The sequence below is a fragment of the Gopherus flavomarginatus genome, chromosome 5 (assembly GCF_025201925.1).
Source record: "Gopherus flavomarginatus isolate rGopFla2 chromosome 5, rGopFla2.mat.asm, whole genome shotgun sequence".
NCBI classification, from domain to species: domain Eukaryota; kingdom Metazoa; phylum Chordata; order Testudines; family Testudinidae; genus Gopherus; species Gopherus flavomarginatus.
Window position 1 is genome coordinate 84,987,449 of NC_066621.1, and position 24,033 is coordinate 85,011,481.

Below are 24,033 nucleotides of genomic sequence, written 5' to 3' on the forward strand. Positions count from 1 at the left end.
GAAGCTCCTTAACAATCCCCCTCTTCCCCACCAAATAAACCCTGTTCCATACTTTTCCCACGCATACCCAACAACCTTCCAAGTTCACACCCAGGCTCCTTCCCAGCAATTACTTCCCTCTCCCTCAGCTCCTCTGCTACCCCTGATTCCCCCAAGCTTTTGACTGCTCCTGAGGAGTGTGGGAAATACGGTTCTGTATTGTAGTTTAAATGAATTATTACGCTGAGCTCTGTATTAATATGGCTAGTAAGGAATCTATTTGTCAAAAAACGTTTCCTGAATCTTTTTTGTTGTCTGTAAATTTACAGACATAGTTGCTGACAGATGTTTTGAAATAAATGACCAAAAATAATTGAAACTGGTGTGATTATATTGTGTTATTTTGATAAATAAAATATGCAGAATTTTGCAGAATTTGAAAATATTGTGGGCAAAATTTTAATTTTTTTGTTGCAGAATTTCCCCAGGAGTAAAGAGCTTAATCCAGGATTTTGAACTTTCTCTGCCACAGGCTTCCTATGTGATCTTGAGCAAGTCACTTAATCTCTCTGGGTAGCATCCATGAAGGGACTTAAACATTGCCATCCTGAGTGGGCAGTGTCTATAAAATCACAGGAACATGCTGTGATAACAAAACTGAGTTAGATGCATAGACTCCATATACAGAGGAATGGAGAATGATGGACACCTTAGAATGCAATTCACAAAAGCCAGCACATTGAGCACAGAGCCACCTCAGTTACCCAATGGGAGATTTGGACAACAGGGGTGTGTGCTAAGACCCACCTCTCTTTTGGACTTAGGTACCTAAATCTAAGTTGCAGGGAGCTGCCTATCTCTGCTTAATGACCCTCAAATTGGAACCAGCCACCTGGAATCAGGCAGTTTAGGCATCTCTTGCAGAAATGAGTTAGGGGCCAGCATCATGTCACACAAAATGGCAGGAGGAGGGGGTGCTTCTACCACCACCCACCTTCTAACATCTAACTCAGATTAAGAGTTCTTGTTTGGGATGTGGGAGACCCTAGTTCAATTCCCCTCCTCTGCTAGAGGGGAGAAAAATTTGAAACTAGAGGTCTTCCATGTGAGTACCCTAACCACTGAGCTATGTGATATTCTGAAGTGGGGCTCTCTCAATATCTCCTGTTGAAGCTGTTCTACTATGGATATAATGAAAGCATGATTGGCATGGGGAGACCAGACCCAGGGTCTCCTATGGGTACCCGAACCACTAGACAATAGTCTTCTCTCCCACACTCTGGCCCAATGACTATTTAAGTACTTATTCAGAATGGAACAGTCATTGAACCAGAGGCAAAGAGTGTGAGAATGACTCTGTAGTCCAGGGGCCCTGGTGCTCCCATTCACCACCTGCAAAGTGAGGATAATAGCACTTCCTCATAGAGGTGTTGTGAGACTAAATACATTTAAAAGCAGATTGTGAGGTGCTCAGACAACTACAGTAATGGGGGCCATATATGATAGATAGATTTAGTATCTGTCTCTCAAGTGGTAATGTACTTATTCAAACATAGATGTTCCTTCCCAAAATGCAAGGGATGGACTAAATGGGACTTTTAGTCTTTTCCATACAAACTGTTCTCTGTTTACATTTTTCTTGTTCTCTTTGCGGGGAGGTACTGGGTTATTTGTTTGCTAATGTTCTAGGTGTGTTGGGAGCGGTCTAGGCTTCTTTGTTTCTCACAGGGTGATGGATGGTTTCTTGTTTTGTGTGTGGGTCTCTATTTGCTTGGGAAGTTGTGAATATTGGTTACTAAGCACTGAGCCCTAACTAATGGTTAAGTTATTTAGCTGAAAATAATGCCAGTAGTATTAGTGCTCTTTAGCATATTCCCAATCTGCTGCCACCAGGCCATGACCACCTGTCACAATGAATTACCACTATTTATTCTTTCTCCATTATGTAGCATACAATTTTCACTTGTTTTTTTGCAATATTTCTCATTTTAATGACAGGCAGTACAAATGCCACACAGTACAGTACATGACATCAAGTAACTGGTGCTGAATGCAGTGTGTAAGTAAACAGGAACAACAATGTAGGTCAGCTATGTTTTACAATACAGGTCACCTGCACACAGGTGGGTATCCTGGAGAGATAAAATATGACTGCAAGGTCTGACTTTAAGCACAATATCAAGAATAATTTCTTATTTTCATAGCTCAGTCTAATTAGACTGGTTTACAATATATATTCATTATCTGAATGTATTACAATATGTGTAATTGAAAGCATTGTCTTTTGTGGTGCTGAAATTTGGGATCCCATCCTTTGTTCAGACTTACATCTCTGACTCTTTCTCTGACAACTCCAACCACCAACTTTGACAAAAAATATTGAAAATTGATCTGCTCAGATCTTTCCTCCAAAATCCCCCGTTGTCCATTATAGTAAAGAATTTCACCATTCTCCCTGCCCATATGCTTGTAAGCTTAACAACATAACAGTGGAACAGTCAGTTGTTAAAATAAAAATCAAACCCTTTCTATTAAAATTATTTTGAAAACATTCTTACTGAAATATTTCTGTTGGTCTCAGATTGTGTAAACATTTAGGGCCAGACTGAGCATTTACTGAATATCCTGAGTATAGAGTAGCACATAGCTGCATCACCCAGAAAGAGCCCTGGAAAGGAAGTGTCTCTCACGGAGGATTTTGTGACTCTGGGGGTGATCAGTCACAATTACTTCTTGCTTCTCTCTTGCTTCTGAGGGAGAGTGATCTACTGCTTTACTAGGTGTAGCAAATACTAAAGACTTTAGATTTTACTCCAAGATAAGTGCATATTCAAATAAACTTTTTTTTGCCTCAGTATGACAGAGACATATTTATGTACAAATAAAGTTTATGAAAAAAATTGGGGCTGTCGATTAATCGCAGTTAACTCACGCGATTAACTCAAAAAAATTAATCACAATAAAAATTAATCGTGATTAATCAGTTTTAATAGCACTGTTAAACAATAGAATGCCAGTTGAAATGTATTAAATATTTTGGATGTTTTTCTACATTTTCAAATATATTGATTTCAATTACAACACAGACTACAAAGTGTACAGTGTTCACTTTATATTATTTTTATTACAAATATTTGCATTCTAAAAATGATAAAAGAAATAGTATTTTTCAATTCACCTCATACAGGTATCATAGTGCAATCTTTTTATCATGAAAGTGCAATTAACAAATGTAGATTTTTGTTTGGTTACATAACTGCACTTGAAAACAAAACAATGTAAAACTTTAGAGCCAACAAGTCCACTCAGTCCTACTTCTTGTTCAGCCAATCGCTAAGAGAAACAAGTTTGTTTACATTTATGGGAGATAATGCCACTCACTTATTTACAGTGTCACCTGACAGTGAGAACAGACGTTCACATGGCACTTTTCGTAGCCAGCATTGCAAGGTATTTACATGCCAGATCTGCTAAACATTTGTATGCCCCTTCATGCTTTGGCCACCAACCCAGAGGACATGCTTGCATGCTGATGATGCTTGTTAAAAACAAAGAGTTAATTACATTTGTGACTGCACTCTTTGCGGGAGAATTGTATATCTCCTGCTCTGTGTTTTACCTGCATTCTAACATACATTTCATGTTATAGCAGTCTCGTATGATGACCCAGCATGTTGTTCATTTTAAGAACACTTTCACTGCAGATTTGACAAAACGCAAAGAAGGTACCAAAGTGATATTTCTAAAGATAGTTACAGCACTCGACCCAAGATTTAAGAATCAGAAGTGCTTTCCAAAATCTGAGAGGGACGGGGTGTTGAGCATGTTTTCAAAAGTCTTAAGAGAGCAACATTTCAATGCAGAAACTACAGAACCCAAGCCACCAAGAAAGGAAAATCAACCTTCTGCTGGTGACATCTGACTCAGATGTTGAAAATGAATATGCGTTGGTCTGCGCTTCTTTGGATGATTATCGAGCAGAACCCATCATCAGCGTAGACATGTCCTCTGGAATGCCTCTGAATTACTTTACTACATTGTACAAGAAAGATAGAATAATTTAAATTCTAGAAACTCTCTTGCCAGATTCCCTCATCTTCATCTTTAAACAATTCCTAGGTGAAACAAGGATTACGGTCTAATGGAGTAGTAGTAGTATTGATTAAATCAGAAAAATCTAGGGCATAAAGGATGGTTTGATGGTTAAGGCACAGTACTGACAGTCAGGAGAAGAGGGTGCTATTTTTGGCTCTGCCAAAAACTTCCTATTTGGCTTTGGACAGGTCATTTAACTTCTATATGCTTCAATTTTGCCATCCATAAAATGGGAGTATTTATTTACATCAGGGGGGCATTGTGAGGTCTAATTAATTTGTGTTTGTAAAGTGCTTCAAAATCCTCAGCTGCAAGATGATATAGGAGTGCAAAATACTATTACAATATTAAAATGAAAAGCAGGCACAGCTTGTTGGATTTCTCACCATTTACCAAGGGTAACCAGATTCATTGGCTTTCTGGGAATTTCACAGTTTTGAGGGGGGTATCTTGGTAAATTATATTGAAACTGGGTGACCATCTCCCTTACAGTAGACTAGCACCCCACTACAAATCACTGGATACAGCATCAGGCTGAGGTAATGCCACCTCAGACATTTGTCTGTCCTGGAGCCTCGTAGGCATCTTACCATTCAATGTTTCTGTGATTAAGAACCCAAGGTCACCTGGCAAAATTAATAGGCAGCAGGTTTAAAACAAACAAAAGGAAGTACTTCTTCACAGAATGCACAGTGAACTTGTGGAACTCATTGCCAGGGATGTTGTGAAGGCCAAAAGTACAACTGGGTTCAAAAAATGATGAGTTCATGGAGGATAGGTTCAGCAATGGTATTAGCCAAGATGGTCAGGGATACAACCCTATCCTCTGGGTGTCCCTAAACCTCTGACTGCCAGATGTTGGGACTGGACGACAGGGGATGGATCACTTGATAATTGCTCTGTTCATTCCCTCTGAAGCATCAGGCACTGGCCACTGTCAGAGACAGGATACCAGGCTAAATGGACCATTGGTTTGATGCAGTGTGGCCATTTGTCTGTTCTTAAAGTTTGTGAAATTCTTTGAAAATGAAAGAGACTGTGTAAGGGCAGCAATTGGTAAGGGTAAAATGCAGTTTAGCATGTCCTCACTCCTGTGGGATAGCCCATCTCAAAAGCCCATTGACCTGGAGAGCAGGTAACCATTACATGGAGAGGCCTCCATGGCTTTACTATTACTTATTGCTGAGTGGTAGAAATGGCCGGGCAGGAAGGCAGAAGGCTAGTGGATGGCCAGGGAAGGTTGCAGGTGGATAAATCTTCAGTGCCAACTACTTCCAATGCTCTTTCTTAGTGCAAATCATCCCCGCACCAGCCGAGCTCCCAGCCACTGTGGAGGGGCAGGAATGGGAAGCTGATGTGCCAAAAGCACAGGGGCAAGGAAAGGGGGTGGCAGAAAAGGTATCCTAGGTGCAATGACAGCGGGCGAACTCAAGGTCTGAGGGGGAAGAACTTGGGGGGGCTATTCACCCCCAGCAGTGGCAGGCCCGTGCCCCGGGAGGGGGGATGCCCAGGGGGCAGTGCGCGGAACAAACTCCTGCCCAATGCTCCAGCGTCTGATGACAGCGACTCTTCCACCCCATTCCATCCCCCCAGCATGGCGGCCCAAGCAGCCTGCCCGGCCACAGCGTTTCCGGTTCCGGCCGGGTTGCCATAGCGCTCTGTCCCGCCCCTCGCTCTGTGTTTACATCGGGCAGCAGGAGCCGGCGACTCCGCAGCCGTCGCGTTCCGCTCTGTGCGCTGCTGCGCCCCATCCGCCCCGAGCTACGGGAGGGCAAGAGCGCGCCGGCATGAAGGTGAGTAGGGGGCTCCCCCCCCCGGGAGGGGCTGGGAGTGCAGGGTTCGTCCCGCCCGCAGCCTTGGGGACAGGGATGGGTGTCGCCGCCTCCTTAGCTGGGATGGGGGTTCGCGGGGGCCACCTGCAGAGGGGGGAAGAGCAGAATGTGGGGAGCGAAGGCTCGTCTCCCGCCAGGCTACCTGGGGAGCAAGGAGCAGTGAGGGGCATTCCCGGAGGGGCCTCCCTCCACCTGCAGCTGCAGGCAGCGAGGGTGCCCCTGGTTAATGGCATTCTGTGCTGGCTTTTGCCTGACGTGCGAAGTGTGGGATGGTGTTAGTGATGGGCAGGGCGCTGACAGCTGGGATTCTGTTGCATGTCATCACTTTATTATAATTGCCGCTAGTCAGGCTAGGGCGCGTAGGAGCGAAGTGGGTTGAGAAGAGTAACAGCTTTGCGGGACATTCTTTTGTGGAGCACCGGTTGTGCGGCTCTTGCTGCACAAAACGCAGGTAAAGACTCGGATCCTGCCTCATGAAGCTTATAGTCTCTGGATTGTAGCCTCCCTTTTATTGCACATTAATTCATCTATTCTTTTCCACCATCTTTCCGATAATGATCTTCTAGACGTGACATGTAAATAATGCCTTCCATTTGGAGAACTCAGCAGACTTTTTGAAAACTAGGTATGCTTGGGTCACATCAATGTATTGAGCACTTTTGGGTGGGACATGGTAGCTCTTAAACAGCTCTCAGCAATGCTACCTAACAGTTTAGGATAGGAAAGAAAGAAGGAAGAATTCCACATTCACTTGACATTGTAGGAGAATGTAAGAAAGGCAAAACTTAACCCAAAATGGTGTCAGACTGGGATTCCAAGATCTACTCCCTATTGTTGAAGATCCCATCCTTCAAGAAGTGGTCAAATTCTCATCTTTAAGAGTTCTCTTAAAATCAGTCCTTTCCACTACAGCTCCTCTAACTCAGTGATAAATCAGTACTGATTCAGGAGACTAAATTATTAGTGCAGTTTTTTGTAGCATGCTTGATTTTTTTTTTCCTTTATCAGTAACCTATTGGAGTAACTGACCGGGCTTAATTATGCTTAGCTTATGACCTCTAAGGAGATCATTCTAAGGTGATATGGCAGCAAATGGCCAAGAAACATGCAAGTATCAATTGTCTTCTTTCTCCCTAATTGTCAGTTACTATTTCCTTTGTGAGTTCTGTTTGGGCATGGGGAAGAGCAGAGGTACTTGTATTTTGATGTTGTAGAAATTAAAGTTTCTAGAACCCTCTAGTCTGGTATGATTTGTTCTATTGGTTTTGCATAATGTTGCCCCTTGAACAAGTCTTCTGTCTAGTGAGGAGGAAAAGAAGATTGATTGATTGATTTTAGGCTCTTCTCTGAAAACAGGGCTAGCTAGGAGGTCAAATAAGGTTTGTCTTTGCTGCTTTACCCCTTTTCTATGTTCCTGTTTCCCTGGGGAGGGACTCCCCAGCTTTTCCTCCTGCAAAGAGTTGTGTGGACGATCTTTACATCTTTCATAGGTTCTTTTAAAGTCCTCCACCTCCAGGAATAGCTCCAGTGTCTGCATCTGTTATTGCTACTCCTAGCCCTTCCAAACAGCTCAGTTCCAAACTTGCCACTTTCGTGACTGTCCTAGAGCTTTCAATAGCAAGAACTATTGAACTAGAGTCATGCCAACTTCACTTTCTGGGTGCTTGGGAACCTTATGTGCAGTGGCCAAGGCAGGCACTAGAGCTGCCTGGGTTGTAAAAACAGCACTGTATCACTTCTGATTTGGAAACGTTATCTTCACAGTATCCTGAAAAGTGACTAAAAACGGCGTTGTGGATTTTCATGTTCATTATCACTTAATGACTTTCTGTCAGATATGCTCTGTTTATAAATACAACTGACTTTTCTAACTATCATCTGTACTGACTCAATCCGGCATCAAGCATAGTTCTCATCTTCTCATGCTTCTTCCCCAGCAATACAGGTTGTGTTGGCCAAATTAGACTGTAAACTATTTGGGGAAAGGACTATGTGTTTTCCTTTGTGTTTGTACAGGAGCTAGGACAATGGGGGATTAGCCACTACTGTAGTGTAAGTAACTATTCAGGTCTTGTACTTCAACCTATGTATCCAGTCTACCGCATTTTCCTCATTGTGTGCCCTCAGGGACACTTATACCATTTGTGGCTGTGCACACCGGTGTCACTGATTAGAATATTATTAATGATTATCCTGATGCACAAGCTCAGTCCTGCAGAGCCAACACAGCTAACAGAAGTCCCCCCTCCACCCAAAAAAAGGCAATGAAGATTTATTTTAGTCCCTAAAGTCAGAAGATATGACTGATACACGCAGTAAGCACATCTCTGCAGTAAGAAGATTCCATATATATATATAGTAATTAGAGGTTAAATGCAATTTGTTCTTAAATTATGCAGAAATTGATGTTTTAGCCTAATTCTTTATACCACATACACAGTCTTACAAAGGAAAGTTTGCTATTTTCCAGTGTGTAGAGTGGTTTTGTGTCCCCCGTCCCCTCCAACCCCTGACATTATGGGATTTTTCTGTCTCTGAATGCTTGTTACTTTAGGCTAAAAAGAATCCTATGGCAGCATGGGACAACCAAAAATCCACTCCAGGCAAATGTAATTAAACTGCTTAATGCATCTGGACAAGTTGCTGAGTTATCTTTAAAACCCAAACCTATTGAAGTGCTTGCTGAACAGCACATTCATCTGAGGCAGAAAATGAAAGATTTCCTACAGGCACCATTTCCTTGAAAAAAAGAAGAAATGAATAATTTTTCTGATATGCCTATTACTTTTTCTAACTTCTTCCAGTCTCCACTTAACTGCGCACTTTACTCCACTTCGGTGAGAATGTTCATGGCCTGTCTTATATGGGCTCATCCCAAAAGGCAGTACAGGGTGTGTCTGAAGTTGTGTTGCATTTACAAGTACACTGATGAGGGTGGCAGTTCTCTTTGTAGCCTAATAAATTATTATGTGTGTCTGTACCAGGATTCAAGTATCAGAGGGGTAGCTGTGTTAGGCTGGATCTGTAAAAAGCGACAAAGAGTCCTGTGGCACTGTATAGACTAACAGATGTATTGGAGCGTAAGCTTTTGTGGGTGAATATCAGGATTATTAGAATTGTTTTTAGCACAGGTCCCCTCCCTCATAGGTGGGTACATAGAAGATTTTCATTGATTGGGAGATTGGTCTCTATTGAATATTCCATCAATAAAGGCTTTCATGACCAGCCAAATCAGTCCACTCATGAATATAACCAAATGTAAAGCAATGTGCACATAGAGAGGTTTTAGGATGGATAGCATACTCTCATATCCTTAAACCTTATGGAAAACAAATATAGAATTCAGTCAGAAGAGCACATCAGAGCAAGTCACAAATTGGTTGGCACTGTTTCAAGAATCCGCTGCACCCAAATTTTAGAGAATTTGGTTAGATCTTTTATACTACCTCCTTTATGTAACTACTCATGTGCATATGGTTCGTGACCATAATAAGGTAGGTGCCTGCCCATTTTCCATATGTGGCATTCCAAGTGTCTGTAATTTTGCTTCTGATCAGTGACCTATGCATTTAGATCAGTCAATTTCTTAACAATTCAGATCTGTCAGTGTGATCTAACTACCTAGTTACAATATTGCAAACGCCCCCAAACAGTCCCCTTATTTCAAAATAACTTTCATAATCTTGCAGTGTGTCTGTCCTTCTGTGTTCATTTGTTTGTTACACAAATGAGAAGGCATAATTCGTGACCTTGGGTTAAGCCCTTGGGTCTTGTTTAGTTCACCTAAATTCAATCCTTAGCATAAGTTTATCACACTAGGCCTCACATTAATGAACCAGCCCTTTATATTCCAGCAAAACCTAACAACACAATTGTTTGTGTACTCCTACTTGCCCTCAGCATATTTCAACCTGATAGCAATTCCAACCTGTCACTATTATATGCCTATAGTGTTATTAAAAGGTGTGATAGGGTCATAGGTCAGCATCATTTTCACTCTTACATCTGAGCAATTGGTCAGTCAATCCACCTAGGATTTTTAAGTGCAGAGCAGATCAGCAGTGGGATGGATCTGTACTATATATACCTCTGCAGCATGCTTCACCTTCTGGGACAATCACATTGGGATTTTTTCTGAGACATCTTTCCACTTGGCTTTTTAAGAGCTTGGTTTGACTTCAGCCTATGTGACTTATGTATCTTATTTGGCATACAGCTGTGCTATCTGAGTCGATTAGACTCAAACTGCAGTGAGGTTGGATGCAGGGCACATCCTAGCTCCAAAGTTGAATAGAAACCATCTCTCTTTATATTCATTGCATTCACTATGTATTGCATCACTCCATTTTTTTTTGGCTTGGCTTGGTTACTTTGAGGGAACCAGTCCCTGTGCAGCACATGCTGTCCATGGTTCAACTTCCTCTTTACCTCATCTCTACATTACTAACTTACTTTGTACCATGTTGTCTAATTCAATAGTTCTCTGAGTGTTTTCCCTCCTATCTTAACTGGCTCAAGCATTTTGTCTTTTTAGCCTGCTGACCTATTTACTTCTCTTACTTAGCACAGATGTCCTGTTTTCACCCTCATGATTCATTTACCTCCCTTATCCTGTCTTCCAAAGAATGAGGCCTCCCCCCATGTATTAATTACACATGTCAAGTCAAACCTTAGCTATATCATGCAAGATTACAGTTCTGAAAACAATATCTTCCCTTCCTGCTTTATTAACAAGCCAAACATATCAGAAACACTTGCATCAGGAACCTCTTCCCCCACAATGTTGTTTCCTCCGGCTTCCCCATTCCTCACTCATGCTTGCAAATTGCCTTTCTTGCCTTATACCAGCATTTCACAAGTTGTAGCTCTTACACCCAAGGATAGTAGGGCGTTCCAGGCGATTCATAGGGAGTAGGAGTTGCAGGTAATCATTATCCTTTTGGAGGTACCTAGAGAGACTTCACCACCTTTGCCCACCCTGTGGAGAGAGAGAGAATGAGAGACTGCTCTCCTCAAGTCCCTTGTCTTGAGGCTTTGATTTTATTGTACTTGTTCCCGGCCTACTGTTCTCATGGAGCCTGTGCTAGAAGTCTAAAAACTCCCTTAACCTGGAGCATAGAAGGGAAACAGGCATATGTTGTACCTCGGAAATGAATCTCTTTACATGGTGCAGGTCACATTGTGGTATATGTGTGTTACGGGGTTAAACAAAATAATAATTGGGCAACCTTAATTTACTGATGAACAGGAAAAAACAGATTCAGGTTTTATTTGAACAAGTCACCTTACCTATTCTTTTTTTTTTTTTAACTTTTCATCTCCAGACTAAGCCTATTTTTAAAATTTTCTTCTAGATTCCTACTTCACTGTTTCATTTGATAGATAATTTTCTGTACCTGGAAGGTTTCTGTGGTTCATCCTACCAAAATATTGTTCGTGTAGTAATTTTTTTTTATACTGGCTTCCATGTCATACTTCTGGGGGAATTCTGCACCAAAAAATTAAAACTTCTGTGCACAATATTTTCAAATTCTTCAAAATTCTGCATATTTTTTTTTGTCAAAATAACAGAGTATAATCACACCAGTTTCAATTATTTTTGGTCACTTATTTCAAAATACCTGTCAGCAAATATGTCTGTAACAATACAGACGACAAAAAAGATTCAGGAAATGTTTTTTGACTAATAGATTCCTTACTAGGCATATACAAAATTCTGAGTAATAATTCATTTAAACTACAGTACAGAAACATATTTCCTGTGCCCCTCAGAAGCAATGCAAAGGTTTGGGGGAGTCAGGGGTAACGGAGGAACTGAGGGAGAGGGAAGTAATTGCTGGTAAAGAGCCTGGATGCGAACTTGGAGGGTTGTTGGTTATGGGTGGGAAAGGTATTTTTTGCAGGGACGGGGACGGGTTGTTAGGGAGCTTCCCTTGTGCAGACCCTGGCTGACCCCTAGCCTCTCCCATTCAGTCAGGCACTTCTGCCCCTGTCCTCATGTGTCCCTTGCACTCCCTGTTCTACATGTGTTCCTCCACCTCCACAGACATCCACTCCCCCTGCGCTGCACCATGTGGGCGCAGGGGTGGGAGCCCCACGTCGCATCGGAAGGGCAGGGCTGGGGTGGGGACGTGGGACCTCCTGGCATGCAGGGAGCATGTATTAGTGTTGCTCATAGCATGGCTCTGGTAGTACCCTGTCGATGGCATTCTGGAGTAGATCTGAGTGCAGCTGGTTAGAACAGGGGACTGGAAGTTAGGACTCCTGGGTTCAGCTGGTTTGTGAGGGTTGTGAGTTCAATCCCTGAGGGGCCATTTAGGGATCTGGAGCAAAAATCTATCTGGGGATAGGTCCTGCTTTGAGCAGGAGGTTGGACTAGATGATCTCCTGAGGTCCCTTCCAACCCTGATATTCCATGATTCCTATGTGTCTCTGTGCTCCCACTCAGCCAACCTTCATCCCGATGTGGCCTGCACCCCCTCACCATGTGGCCCTGCACCTTCCTCTCCCTGTGGCCCTGTGCCTCCATTCCCATTCAGCCCCTGCCCCAGTTTCTCCTCCCCCACTAGCTCTTGTCAACTCCCATCTGACCCAGCAGCCCCAGGCTGTCTGTCTCCACATAGTGTTTGTCTCCTGACCTGGCCTGACAGGTGCTGTGAAGAAGGCAGGCTCTTTCTCTTCCCTAGCTGGCAGGCAGCTGCTGCTCTGTTCTTTTGCCACAGTGACCTCTGGTGGGCAAAAGGCAGATTTGCAGCAACTTTCTAGCAGAAGCTTTTGAATTGCACAAATTATTAAAAATATGTATGGCTCATTATTTATGCGCACATGCACTGGTGCAGAATTCCCCTAGGAGTAGTAATATTAATCCTGCCTAGCAGATCTGGTTTCTTGACCATTTAAATGAAAGGTACTCAGTCAAGGAGCAACTGTTCTGTCCATCTGTAGTCCGGAGATTAACTTGCACTTCAACAAAAGCTTGTTTACAAACATTAAAGATTTTTCTTTCCCTATCATTCCAGCTGAACTCCAGCTTGCTGGGAACCAACAACATTCACTCATAGCCTTTCATCAGGCTGTGTGTGGAGATAATACTGTTTAAAGCAAATGAGTTCAAAAGGCTTCATTGCTCTCTGGTTGTGTTTTGTAAGCAAACCTGTGGGAAAGATGAAATTGGCTTTGCTCTGCCAATGTTCCATGAAAGATAAGACTTTTCTTAACACCTCTCCCCTAATCAAGAAGACCAAGGATTTATTTAGTCAGAGATTGACTGTCCAAAACAAAGAGAACTCTCAAACTTATTTTATTTCAAGGTTATGAATTATAGGCTGTGTTTACATCTTCAAAAACAAAAATATCTTGATGCAACATGAATATACTGAGAACTGCAAAGGGGCTAATGCAATAGCCCAGTTTAATAAATATTGTTATCTTTGATTTTCTGGGGTGGCCTGTCTTTACAATAAGTTTTAGTGTGAATCCTGCATTCAGTTTGCTTGTAAGGAAATGCAATTTACCTTTTGCTCACTTGTTCCAATGGCGATTCTGTGAGACTCGCATGTTCTCAGTGAATACATGGGCAACTGCCTAAAGGGGAACAATCTAACTCCTAAGAAAGAAAACTACTTCTTTGAGAGAGGTGTGTGTTGTTTATTTAAAGCCATTTTAAAATCAGCACTATTAATTGATTACTTGTCTGCACAGTGGTTTACACAGCACTGGTCATGTTTCTCAAAAAAAGTAATCCTTTTTAGAGTGAACGGCCCTTATCCATCTGGTAATGGATTCAGTGCAACATTAACTTGTTCTTTCACAATTTTGGCTTTCATTCCTTTCTCCTTGTTAAAGAATATTTAGATAAGTGAGATATATGCAAGTTGGCGGCTGATGAAATTCATCCTAAGGTACTTAAGGAACTGGCTAAAGCAATCTTGGACCTGTTAGCAATTATATTCAAGAACTCATGGAAGATGGGGTGAGGGATAGCTCAGTGATTTGAGCAGTGATTTGAGCATTAGCCTGCTAAACCCAGGGTTGTGAGTTCAATCCTTGAGGGGGCCACTTAGGGATGTGGGGCAAAAATCTGACTGGGGATTGGTCCTGCTTTGAGCAGGGGGTTGGACTAGATGACCTTCTGAGGTCCCTTCCAATCCTGATAGTCTGTGATTCTATGGGTGAGGTCCCAGAAGGCTGGAGAAAGGCAGATAGCATGTTTGCCTTTCAAAAAAGGGGAACAAAGAGGACTTGGGGAATTATAGACTAGTGAATCTAACTTTGATATCTGGAAAGATACTGTAACAAATTATTAAACAATCAGTTTGTAAGCACTTACAGGATAATGGGGTTATAAATGATAACCAGCATGGGTTTGTCAAGCACAAATCATGCCAACTGAACCTAATTTCCTTCTTTGCCAGAGTTACTGGCCTAGTGGATAGGGAGGAAGCAATAAATGTGATTATAACTTGATATTTAGTAAGACTTTTGACACAATTCCACATGACATTCTTATAATGGACTTAATCTGCAGGAAGGGAAATTTAGGTTAGGTATTAGGAAGACCATTCTAACTAGAAGCATAGTTAAGCTCTGTACTAGGCTTCCAAGAGTGGTTGTGGAATCCACATCATTGGAGGTTTTCAGAAGAAATTGGACAAATATATATCAGGCCTGGCTTAGGTTTACAGGGGGCTGGACTACATGACTTCTTGAGGTCCCTTCAAGCCCTACATTTCTGTGTTTCAGCAGATATTATCATAGAATCATAGAATATCAGAGTTGGGGGGTGTCATAAACAGATAGCTAAGGTTTAATGTCTCTTTCACCTGTAAAGGGTTAACAAACAGTGACCTGCAACACCTGACCAGAGGACCAATCAGGAGACAAGATACTTTCAAATCTCGGTAGAGGGAAGCCTTTGTGTGTGTTTTTGGGTTTTGGTTTGTTCTCTCTGGGCTCTGAGAGTGACCACACGTACCTACAGGCTCTCTAATCTTCTATTCCAATTTTGTAAGTATAAAGGTAGAAAGGCGGTATAGTCTTTTTATTTGTTTTCCTTTATTTGCAATTGTGTGTCTGGCTGGTAGAGTTTTAAGGTGTATTTGGGTGAAAGTATTTTAAATTTTATTTCTGCTGGAGAAAGCTTTCTTTCTATTATCTATAAGCTGAAAGACCCTGTAATATTTACCATCTAAATTACAAAGATAACTTGTACTTTTTTTCCCCCTTCTTTTTATTAAAAGCTTTGCTTTTTAAGACCTCTTTGATTTTTTCCCCCAGTTGAGGCTCAAGGGAATTGAGTCTGTACTCACCAGGGAATTGGTGGGGAGAAGGGAAGGATAAATTTCCTCTTTGTGTTAGATTCACAGAGCTTGAATCTGTATTGCCCCTGGGTGAGGGGAAGGAGGAAGGGTGAAGGGGGAATCCTTTCGTTTAGATTCACGGAGCTTGAATCTGTCTATCTCTCCTAGTGTACCCAGGGTGGGAAGAGCTCGGAGGAAGAAAGGAGGGGGAAGGGAAATGGTTTATTCCCTTTTGTTGTGAGACTCAGGGAATCTGGGTCTTGGGGTCCCCAGGGAAGGTTTTGGGGGAGACCAGAGTCTATCAGGCGCTCTACCTAAATCCTGATTGGTGGCAGCATATCAAATCTAAGCTGGTAATTAAGCTTAGGGAAATTCATGCTAGTACCCATATTTTGGACGCTAAGGTTCAGATCTGGGAATTATACTATGACAGAGGGGATTTCAGGCGGTCATCTAGTCCAACCCCCTGCTCAAAGCGGGACCAATCTGCAGACAGATTTTTGCCCCAGATCCCTACATGGCCCCCTCAAGGATTGAACTCCCAAAACTGGGTTTAGCAGGCCAATGCTCAAACCACTGAGCCTCTTTGTATGCAGCCCAGATTTTTACTGCTAGAATATTTTTTTCATTGCTAGAACAGCAAACCCAATCTCACCCAGATTAGTAGTGATCAAAAGTAATCACTACCTGACAGGTCTTTAGTAGGTTGTGTGAAATAAATTATTGGTTGGAGTCTGCTTTCCAGTGGACAGGGGACATCCTCACATAGCCCATCAGCAGAGGTGTTAGTTTTAGCAAGAGAGAACAAAGATTCAATAGGCCATTGTAATAAAACGATCCTTACTGACAGAAGTGGTCCCTGCAGGTCGGATTGAGGCCCACTGATGGGGTGCAGTGTTGAAGAACCTTGCAGTGCCAGTGCCTGTGATGCACCTATTCTATAGATAAATAAAACTTCACTCTGGAAGGCTCTGAATTTACCACTTGTGAGCAATAGATCCACTTAAAAAAGCAACCCATCAAATTAAGAGTTCAGATTTGGGGTCAAACTTACCCAGAAGGTCTCTTTACAAAAGTCTTTGTTTAATTTGCTGCGTTTAGGAATAAGCATCCAGCCATCAAAAACACCAGTGCTTGTTGTGTGATAAATAAAGCAGTCCTCATGTTTGTCTACTGTGTTAGTTACCTGGGCCCCAATTCATAGAATCATGGAACTGGAAGGGACCTCGAGATGTCATCTAGTCCAGGCCCCGGCACTCATGGCAGGACCAATTATCTAGACCATTCCTGACAGGTGTTTGTCTAACCTGCTCTTAAAAATCTCCAGTGATGGAGATTCCACATCCTCGCTAGGCAATTTATTTCAGTGCTTAACCACCCTGACAGTTAGGAAGCTTTTCCTAATGTCCAACCTAAACTTTCCTGGCTGCAATTTAAGCCCTTTGCTTCTTGTCCTATCCTGAGAGGTTCCAGAAAAATTTTTCACCCTCCTGCTTGTAACAACCTTTTACATACTTGAAAACTGTTATCATGTCCCCTCTCAGTCTTCTGTTTTCCAGACTAAACAAATCCAGTGTTTTCAATCTTCCCTCATAGGTCATGTTTTCTAGACCTTTAATCATTTTTGTCACTCTTCTTTGGACTCTCTCCAATTTGTCCACATTCTTACTGAAATGTGGCACCCGGAACTGGACACAATACTCCCTGCTGCTTCCCCAGGGCTCCCGCAGCTATTTAAAAGGCCAGGGCAGTAGAAGCAGGGGATCCCTGGGCCCTTTAAATAACCCCTGGAGCCCTCCATGGACTATTTAAAGGGCCCGGGGCTCCAACTGCTTCTGCCGCCCCGTCCTTTAAATAGCCATGGGAGCCCACTCCCTACCAAACTCGCCCCGCTCCCAGGGGACGAGGAGCGGGGTATGTGTGATGGGTTGTGGTTCTGAGGGGGGCAGGATGTGGGTTGGGTTGGGGTCGGATGTGGGGGGGAGAAAGGCATGTGGGGCTTGTACTCACTGCGTAGTTCCCTTCCGGGGGTGTGGGGTGTGTGTGTGTCTTCACTTGCTCTGGATGAAGGACCCGCCACCAAAATGCCACCGAAAACCCGGAGCGAGTGAAGACCTCCCTGCCACTGAAGTGCTACTGAGGACCCAATAGGGAACTGGTTATTAGGATTTTGGGGGCTCATCACTGCCTCCCCCCCACAGTTCTGTCTTGTCTCTCCTTTATTGCTGCTATAACAGCCCGTGCTCCCCCCAAATTTCAAACCTTCTGCCAGGTCTCCATGTTCTTGACTTACCTGTGGGCTTTGGTCACCTGCCCGCTTTGAATCTAGTTTAAAGCCCTCGTCACTAGGTTAGCCAGCCTGTATCCAAATATGCTCTTCCCCTTCCTCTATATGTGGATCCCATTTCTGCTTAGCAGTCCTTCTTCCTGGGACAGCATCCCGTGTTCAGTGAAGGTACTTAAGTATGTGATTTTGCTAGGATTGCTCATATGCTTAAAGTTAGGCATATGTTTACTTTCCTAAATCAGTGCCTTAATGTGTATTTTCAGAAGTTTCTATAGTAAAAGTAGTCAAAGTATTAGTTAAATGTTAATTTCTTGGAGAGTGTATGGGGAGCACAATTAATTACATGCACAAAAATAGGTATTTCAAAAGTCAGTCACATGTGCCCAGAGTTGTTTGTTTTCCCTCAACATGGCTTCATTGAGTTACTGAGAGTGAAACTGTGACCCCGTTGAAGCGAGTGGAAGTTTTGCCGTTCACTTCAGTGGGCCAAGGACTTCATCCTGAAACCTAAGGATGGCTGAGAAAATAATTGAATAAAGGCCTGTATCTTTAAGTGAATGACTATTCATTGAACTAGTTCAGCTGAATTTCTTTTGCTATGCACGTCTCTCTGTGTGCAACTCATTGGAATGGCGCTTGCTGATTTCATTAGGAAAATGAAGCACTGCATGTGTGCAGTATTTCATCATGTCTAATTTTCAGATTCAGCGTTGAGTGCTCTGTGCCTGACAAGCTGGAAGTTTTTAAACAAAATGTACTTTTTAGAAAGTTTAAAAAAGCCAACAAAAACCATCCAATTTTCAAATTTTATTTCTGCCTTTTTTAAAACTTTACTGAAGTCAACTATCTCAGTGAATTATCTTCCAATATTTTCATAGCCATTCACTTTTTGACTGTAATACATGGAAAACATCAGTTCAAGAGGAGGCTTTTGATGAGAGTAATACCCGTCTGTCTGATGTACCTACACAGCCCTCATTGCCATAGCATCTGAGGAGGTCAACATTTTTAATGTATTTATCTTCACAACACCCCAGTGAGGTAGGGAAGGGCTATTATGCCTATTTTACAGATGGGGTACTGAGGCATGGGGCAGATTTTCAAAGGCATTTAGGTGCATAAAGATGAAGATAGTGGGAATTTTCAGACGTGCCTAAGCAGGTTAGGTACCTAACTCCCATTGAAATCAGTGGAATTTATATGCCTAACCTTCTCAGGTGCCTTTGCAAATCTCATTAGACACCTTTTTGCATCTTCAGGCACCTAAATCCCCTTTGAAAATCTGGTTCAGAGAGACCAAAACAACTTGCACAAGGTCACACAGGAGGTGTGTTTCAGAGCAGGGAATTGAACCCAGGTCTCCCAGTTCTAGGCTAGCACTCTAACCCACGGGCCATCCTTCCTCTTCATAGGTGATCAATATAATAGTAAACTGAACAGGAGTTCAAGGATGGATTGGCCCCTACCTGACAACATCTGATAAATAGAGTGTGCGCATCTCTGGGTCAAGCTCACCCTTTGCAGATGACTGGTTGTGATGTTCTGTTCAGGACACCCAGAACTGTAAGCCACTGTATTACCCCACAGCCTCAGTAAGAGTGTGCTTTACTGGACATCAGACTATATGTCACCTTGCTGCTACATGAGTGAGTCTTTGCCAGTTTAAGACTTTGTCTATACTAGCACTTTTGTTAGCAAAACTTGTTGGTCGGGGTATGGGGAAACCCTCCCCCCCAACTGGTATAAATTTTACCGACAAAAGTGCTAGTGTGGACAGCGCTATGGTGGCAGGAGATGCTTTCCCATCAACATGGCTACTGCCGGCTAATTGAGGTAGTTGCATGGAGCAGCTACACAGGAGACCTTACAGCAGGGTAGCTGCAGTGTTACAGCTGTGCTGCAGTAAGGTCCATAATGTAGATGTAGCTTTAACCTTGCTGTGCAGTTAACAATTGGTGAACTCCAGTTCCCAGGTTCCCCAAAGAAGTGTCCTTTCAGTGTCCAGTTCCTCTCAGTGAACACTCTCACAGAAATTACTAAATTTGCTGCTTCTAATGAGACAGAGTACACATCAGGCTTTTGCTTGATTAAATCAAACAGAAATGAATTACCAGGACCAGACAGGACTCATCCAAAAGTTTTTTGAAGGAACTCAAATATAAAATTGCAGAACTGTTAAGTGTGGTATGTAACCTGTCACTTAATTCAGCTTCTGGACCAGATGACTGGAGGATAGCTAATGTAATGCCAATTTTAAAAAAATGCTCCAGAGGCAATCCTGGCAATTACAGGATGGTAAACCGAACTTCAGTACCAGGCAAGTTGGTTGAAACTATAGTAAAGAACAGAATTATCAGACACAAATGAACATGACATGTTGGGTATCAGTATGGCTTTTATAAAGGGAAATCGTGCCCCACTAATTTATTAGAATTCTCTGAGGGAGGTCAACAAACATGTGGACCAGGGTGATCAAGTGGATATAGTGTACTTGGACTATAAGAAAGTTTTTGGCGAGGTATCTCACCAAAGGCTCTTAAGCAAAGTAAGCAGTCATGGGATAAGAGGGAAGGTCCTCTCCTGGATCAGTAACTGGTTTAAAGACAGAAAACAAAGGGTCAGGATAAATGGTCAGGTTTCAGAATGGAGAGAGGTAAATAGTGGTGTCCCTGAGAGGTCTGTACTGGAACAAGTGCTGTTCAACCTATTCGTTAATGATCTGGAAAAAGGGATAAACAGTGAGGTGGCAAAATGTGCAGGCAATAGAAAATTACTCAAGACAATTTAAGTCCAAAGCCACCTGTGAAGAGTTACAAAGGAATCTCACAAAACTGGGTGACTAGGCAATAAAATAGCAGATAAAATTCAATATTGATAACTACAAAGTAATGCACATTGGAAAAGACAATCCCAATTATCATTACAAAATGATGGGGTCTAAATTACTCATTACCACTCAAGAAAGAGATCTTGGCATCATTGTGGGTAGTTCTCTGAAAACATCCACTCAATGTGCAGCCAAAGTCAAAAAAGCAGATAAGGCAGAAAATATCATAATGCCACTATATGAATCCATGGTATGCCCACACTTTGAATAATGTGTGCAGTTCTGGTCGCCCCATCTCAAAAAAGATGCATTAGAATTGGAAAAAGTATAGACAAGGGCAACAAGAATGATTAGGGGCATGGAACAGCTTCCATATGAGGAGATATTAAAAAGACTGGGACCATTCAGCTTAGAAAAAGAGATAGTTAAAGGGGGATATGATAGAGGTCTATAAAATCATGACTGGTGGAGAGAAAGTGAATAAGAAAGTATTATTTGCTCCTTCACATAACACAAGAACTGGGGTCACCCAATGAAATTAACAGGCAGCAGATTTAAAACAAACAAAAGTCAGTACTTCTTCACACAACTGTCAGTCCGTGGAACTCATTGCCAGTGGATGTTGTGAAGGTCAAAACAATAACAGGATTCAAAAAAGAATTAGATAAGTTAATGGAGGATAAGTCCATCAATGGCTATTAGCCAAGATGGTCAGGGATGCAACCCCATGCTCCAGTTGCCAGAAGCTAAAGTGGACAACAGTGGATGGATCTCGATAACTGCTTGTTTTGTTCATTCCCTCTGATGTACCTGGCATTGGCCGTTGTTGGAATACATTATACTAGGCTAGGTGGACCATTGATCTGACCCAGGATGGCTGTTCTTATCTTATTAGCTGAGGAATCATTTTATATTTCAATAGAACAACACTGAGACCTGTTTTACACTAGGAAATTAGGTTGCTATAACTACAGCACTCAGGGGTGTGAAAAGTCCACAGTGAAAATTCTCATTTCTACCTAGCTACTGCCTCTTGGAGGTCGATTAAGTACGCTGATGGGAGAAGCTCTCCTGTCGGCATATGTAGCATCTTCATTGAAATGCTACAGTGGCATAGCTGCAAAGGTGCAGTTGCTCCGCTGCAGAGTTTGAAGTGTAGACAAGCTCTGAAATGGTTCATAGTAAAACCCAGAATGAGTTTATTAACAAAACAGATTTAAGTGATACTAAGCAAGAGAAACAGACAGGTATACTTACAAACAAAACAAAACGCAGACCAAAATGTAATTTTTAGCAAGTTACAATCTTTGCCTAAGTAATTTTCTTATGTATGTCAAGTTACCAGCCTCTCCATCCCCTCAGGCCAGGGGACCCACTGTTCACAGAATCAGAAGGTGCTATTCCCTTTGTTCCCTAAGTGATGGATAACTAAATGCCTTTTTGCTCCTAGTGTATTACCCAAAGTGCATTTGTCTCTGGCTCAAGAGCCAGGAAGGGTTCCTGGGGTACAGACAGTATCTCCTGGTGTGCTCATTAAACTGCTGCTTGTTAACTTGATAGCTTTGTTTACTGTGTTTATAAATGCACTTTCATTGTTCTCAGCCAGTCGTGGAGCCAATCAGCCCGATTAAATACACTCTTTTTCTCTAGGGCAGGCTTGGTTTATGCACTGTTCTTAGTGTGTTTGGGAGGTGTATTTCCAGCACTCACACAACCGTTTGTACACACCCATACATGCATCACACAATGCTTTTTTGGGGGGCCAGTATGTTACCAGTTTGCATATGATACTTTACCTGACACCTTTTAGATACAGTGTATGACAACTGTGTGTTTGGGGTGTAATGTGTGTCAGGCCTGTAGGAGTTATGGTGTGGTGGACAGTCTGCCAGATGCCACTGAGGGGCTCCCAGGCCCAGACCAGCACAAGGTCTGTGTATCTCTATCTTAAGAGATTAAGTGGGATTTAAGAGGTTCCTGGGTTTCTTGCTGATCCTCTAACCCAGGTTGAATTTCACCCTGAATGGTTTGGATTTATTGTTTTTGAAGTTGTTTTTTTCTTCACTTCACCTTTTTCTCAATATGATGGTACTGTGTCAGTAGGTTATCAAATTATTTCACTGAGACAGGCAAAATGGCTTATGCGCTCGTTTTCAGTATTAGATGCTTGCCACGAGTGGGTCTTGTAAATTATTTAGTATATTTTAAAGCAAATTTTAACTTTTCTGTCGTAAGTGGGCCTGACTTAATGTCTTTGGTAGAAAAATTACCTCTTCTGTTTTCACAGCAACAGAACCACTTGGTATATTGAGCTGACACTGTCGATAGGACCTTGGAGATGGAAATCTAGTCCATCCAGTCCACCTCTCAGCTCCCCGGGTGGCCAAAGTAGGATTGATCCCTGTTGTACGTTCAGAAGGGATTTATTTTGTCTTGTCCAGTTCTATTGTTTGCTTGAACAATGGGACTTTTGCAGTTTCCCTTGGGGAAACCAGATCTCATCATTAGGAAAAGCGTAGACTAACTTTTCTATTGTGTCATTATTCCATGCCTCCAGTTCTCATGCTGAAAAACTTCTCTCTCTGAAGTGTTTACACCTTACAAATCCCACTAGAGCTCAGGGTCTCCTTCATTAGAGACACAAAGTGGGTAAAGTCATGTCTTTTAATGGACCAACTTCTGTTGATATGAGAGAGAGAGAGAGAGAGAGAGAGAATGCTTTTGAACTACACAGAGCTCTTCTTCAGGTTTGGGAAATGCACCCAGAGTGTCACAGCTAAATCCAAGCTGGAACAAATTTCTTAGCATAAGTAGTTATTTCAAGGGATTATTCAAGGTGAAGTGGCCCGGGCCGTTAACTCCCTTTCAATCGTGGGGATGGGGGGAAGGAAGCAGAGGAGGGATTAAATAAAGGCAGTTTGGGGTGGGGGGGAAGGAAGGCAGAGGAGGGGGAAATAGAGGCAGCTTGGGGTGGCGGGGGAAATAAAGGCAGCTTGGGGTGGGGGTGGGTTGTTAGTGAGTTATAGATTGAAATTCAGTGATATATAATCCAGTAACGGGCACCAAACCCTGTCAGTACAACAGATGCAAAATCTACAGACATCTCTACAGCTACAATGATCGACAGCCCCAACAACACACCTTTTCAAGATCCTACACATGCCTCTAACAACATGTAGTGTGCTTCATCCAGTGCATTAAATACCCCAGTAGCAACTGTGTGGATAAAACCAGGCAATCACTACGCTCTCAAATGAACTCACACAGGAAAATAAGACAAAATCACCATATCTGCTGTGCTTTCACAAAGCAGTCACTATATCTGATCTGTCAGTCCTCATCCTCAAAGGAAATCTGCACAACACATTCAAAAGACGAACCTCAGAGCTTAAATTCAGAACTCTGCTAAACACTAAAAATCATGGACTGAACACAGATGCTGGATTTATGGCTTATGACAACACTGTGTAACCCACTAACCACCTTTTGGTCCTAGGACTTCAGTGGTGATAACGGGCCACTCTCCCTTGAATGATCCCTTACAGTATTTGCTAACTACTTATGCTAAACTAACTAACTTTAGATGTGATGCTCTGAGTACCTTTCCCAGACCAGACGCTCTGTGTGGCTCGATAAGCATGCCTCTCTCTCCAACAGAAGCTGGTCTAATAAAAGATATTACCTCACCCCCCCACTTGTGTGTCTAATATCCTG

The 24,033-nt window shown here is 42.5% G+C and overlaps 1 protein-coding gene across 2 annotated transcripts in view; it reads left to right on the top strand.

Annotated features, from left to right (window-relative positions):
- Window positions 1–5,740: 5,740 nt before the first annotated feature.
- TMEM263 (transmembrane protein 263) overlaps window positions 5,741–24,033 on the top strand; it is a 348,456-nt gene continuing 330,163 nt past the window's right edge. For both annotated transcript variants that reach the window (XM_050955545.1, XM_050955546.1), the window contains exon 1: window positions 5,741–5,867. Coding sequence is in view for 1 of the 2 variants with exons in the window: in XM_050955546.1 (XP_050811503.1) it covers window positions 5,862–5,867 (6 nt within the window). In the remaining variant the exon portion in view is untranslated. The remainder of the gene's footprint in view (window positions 5,868–24,033) is intronic.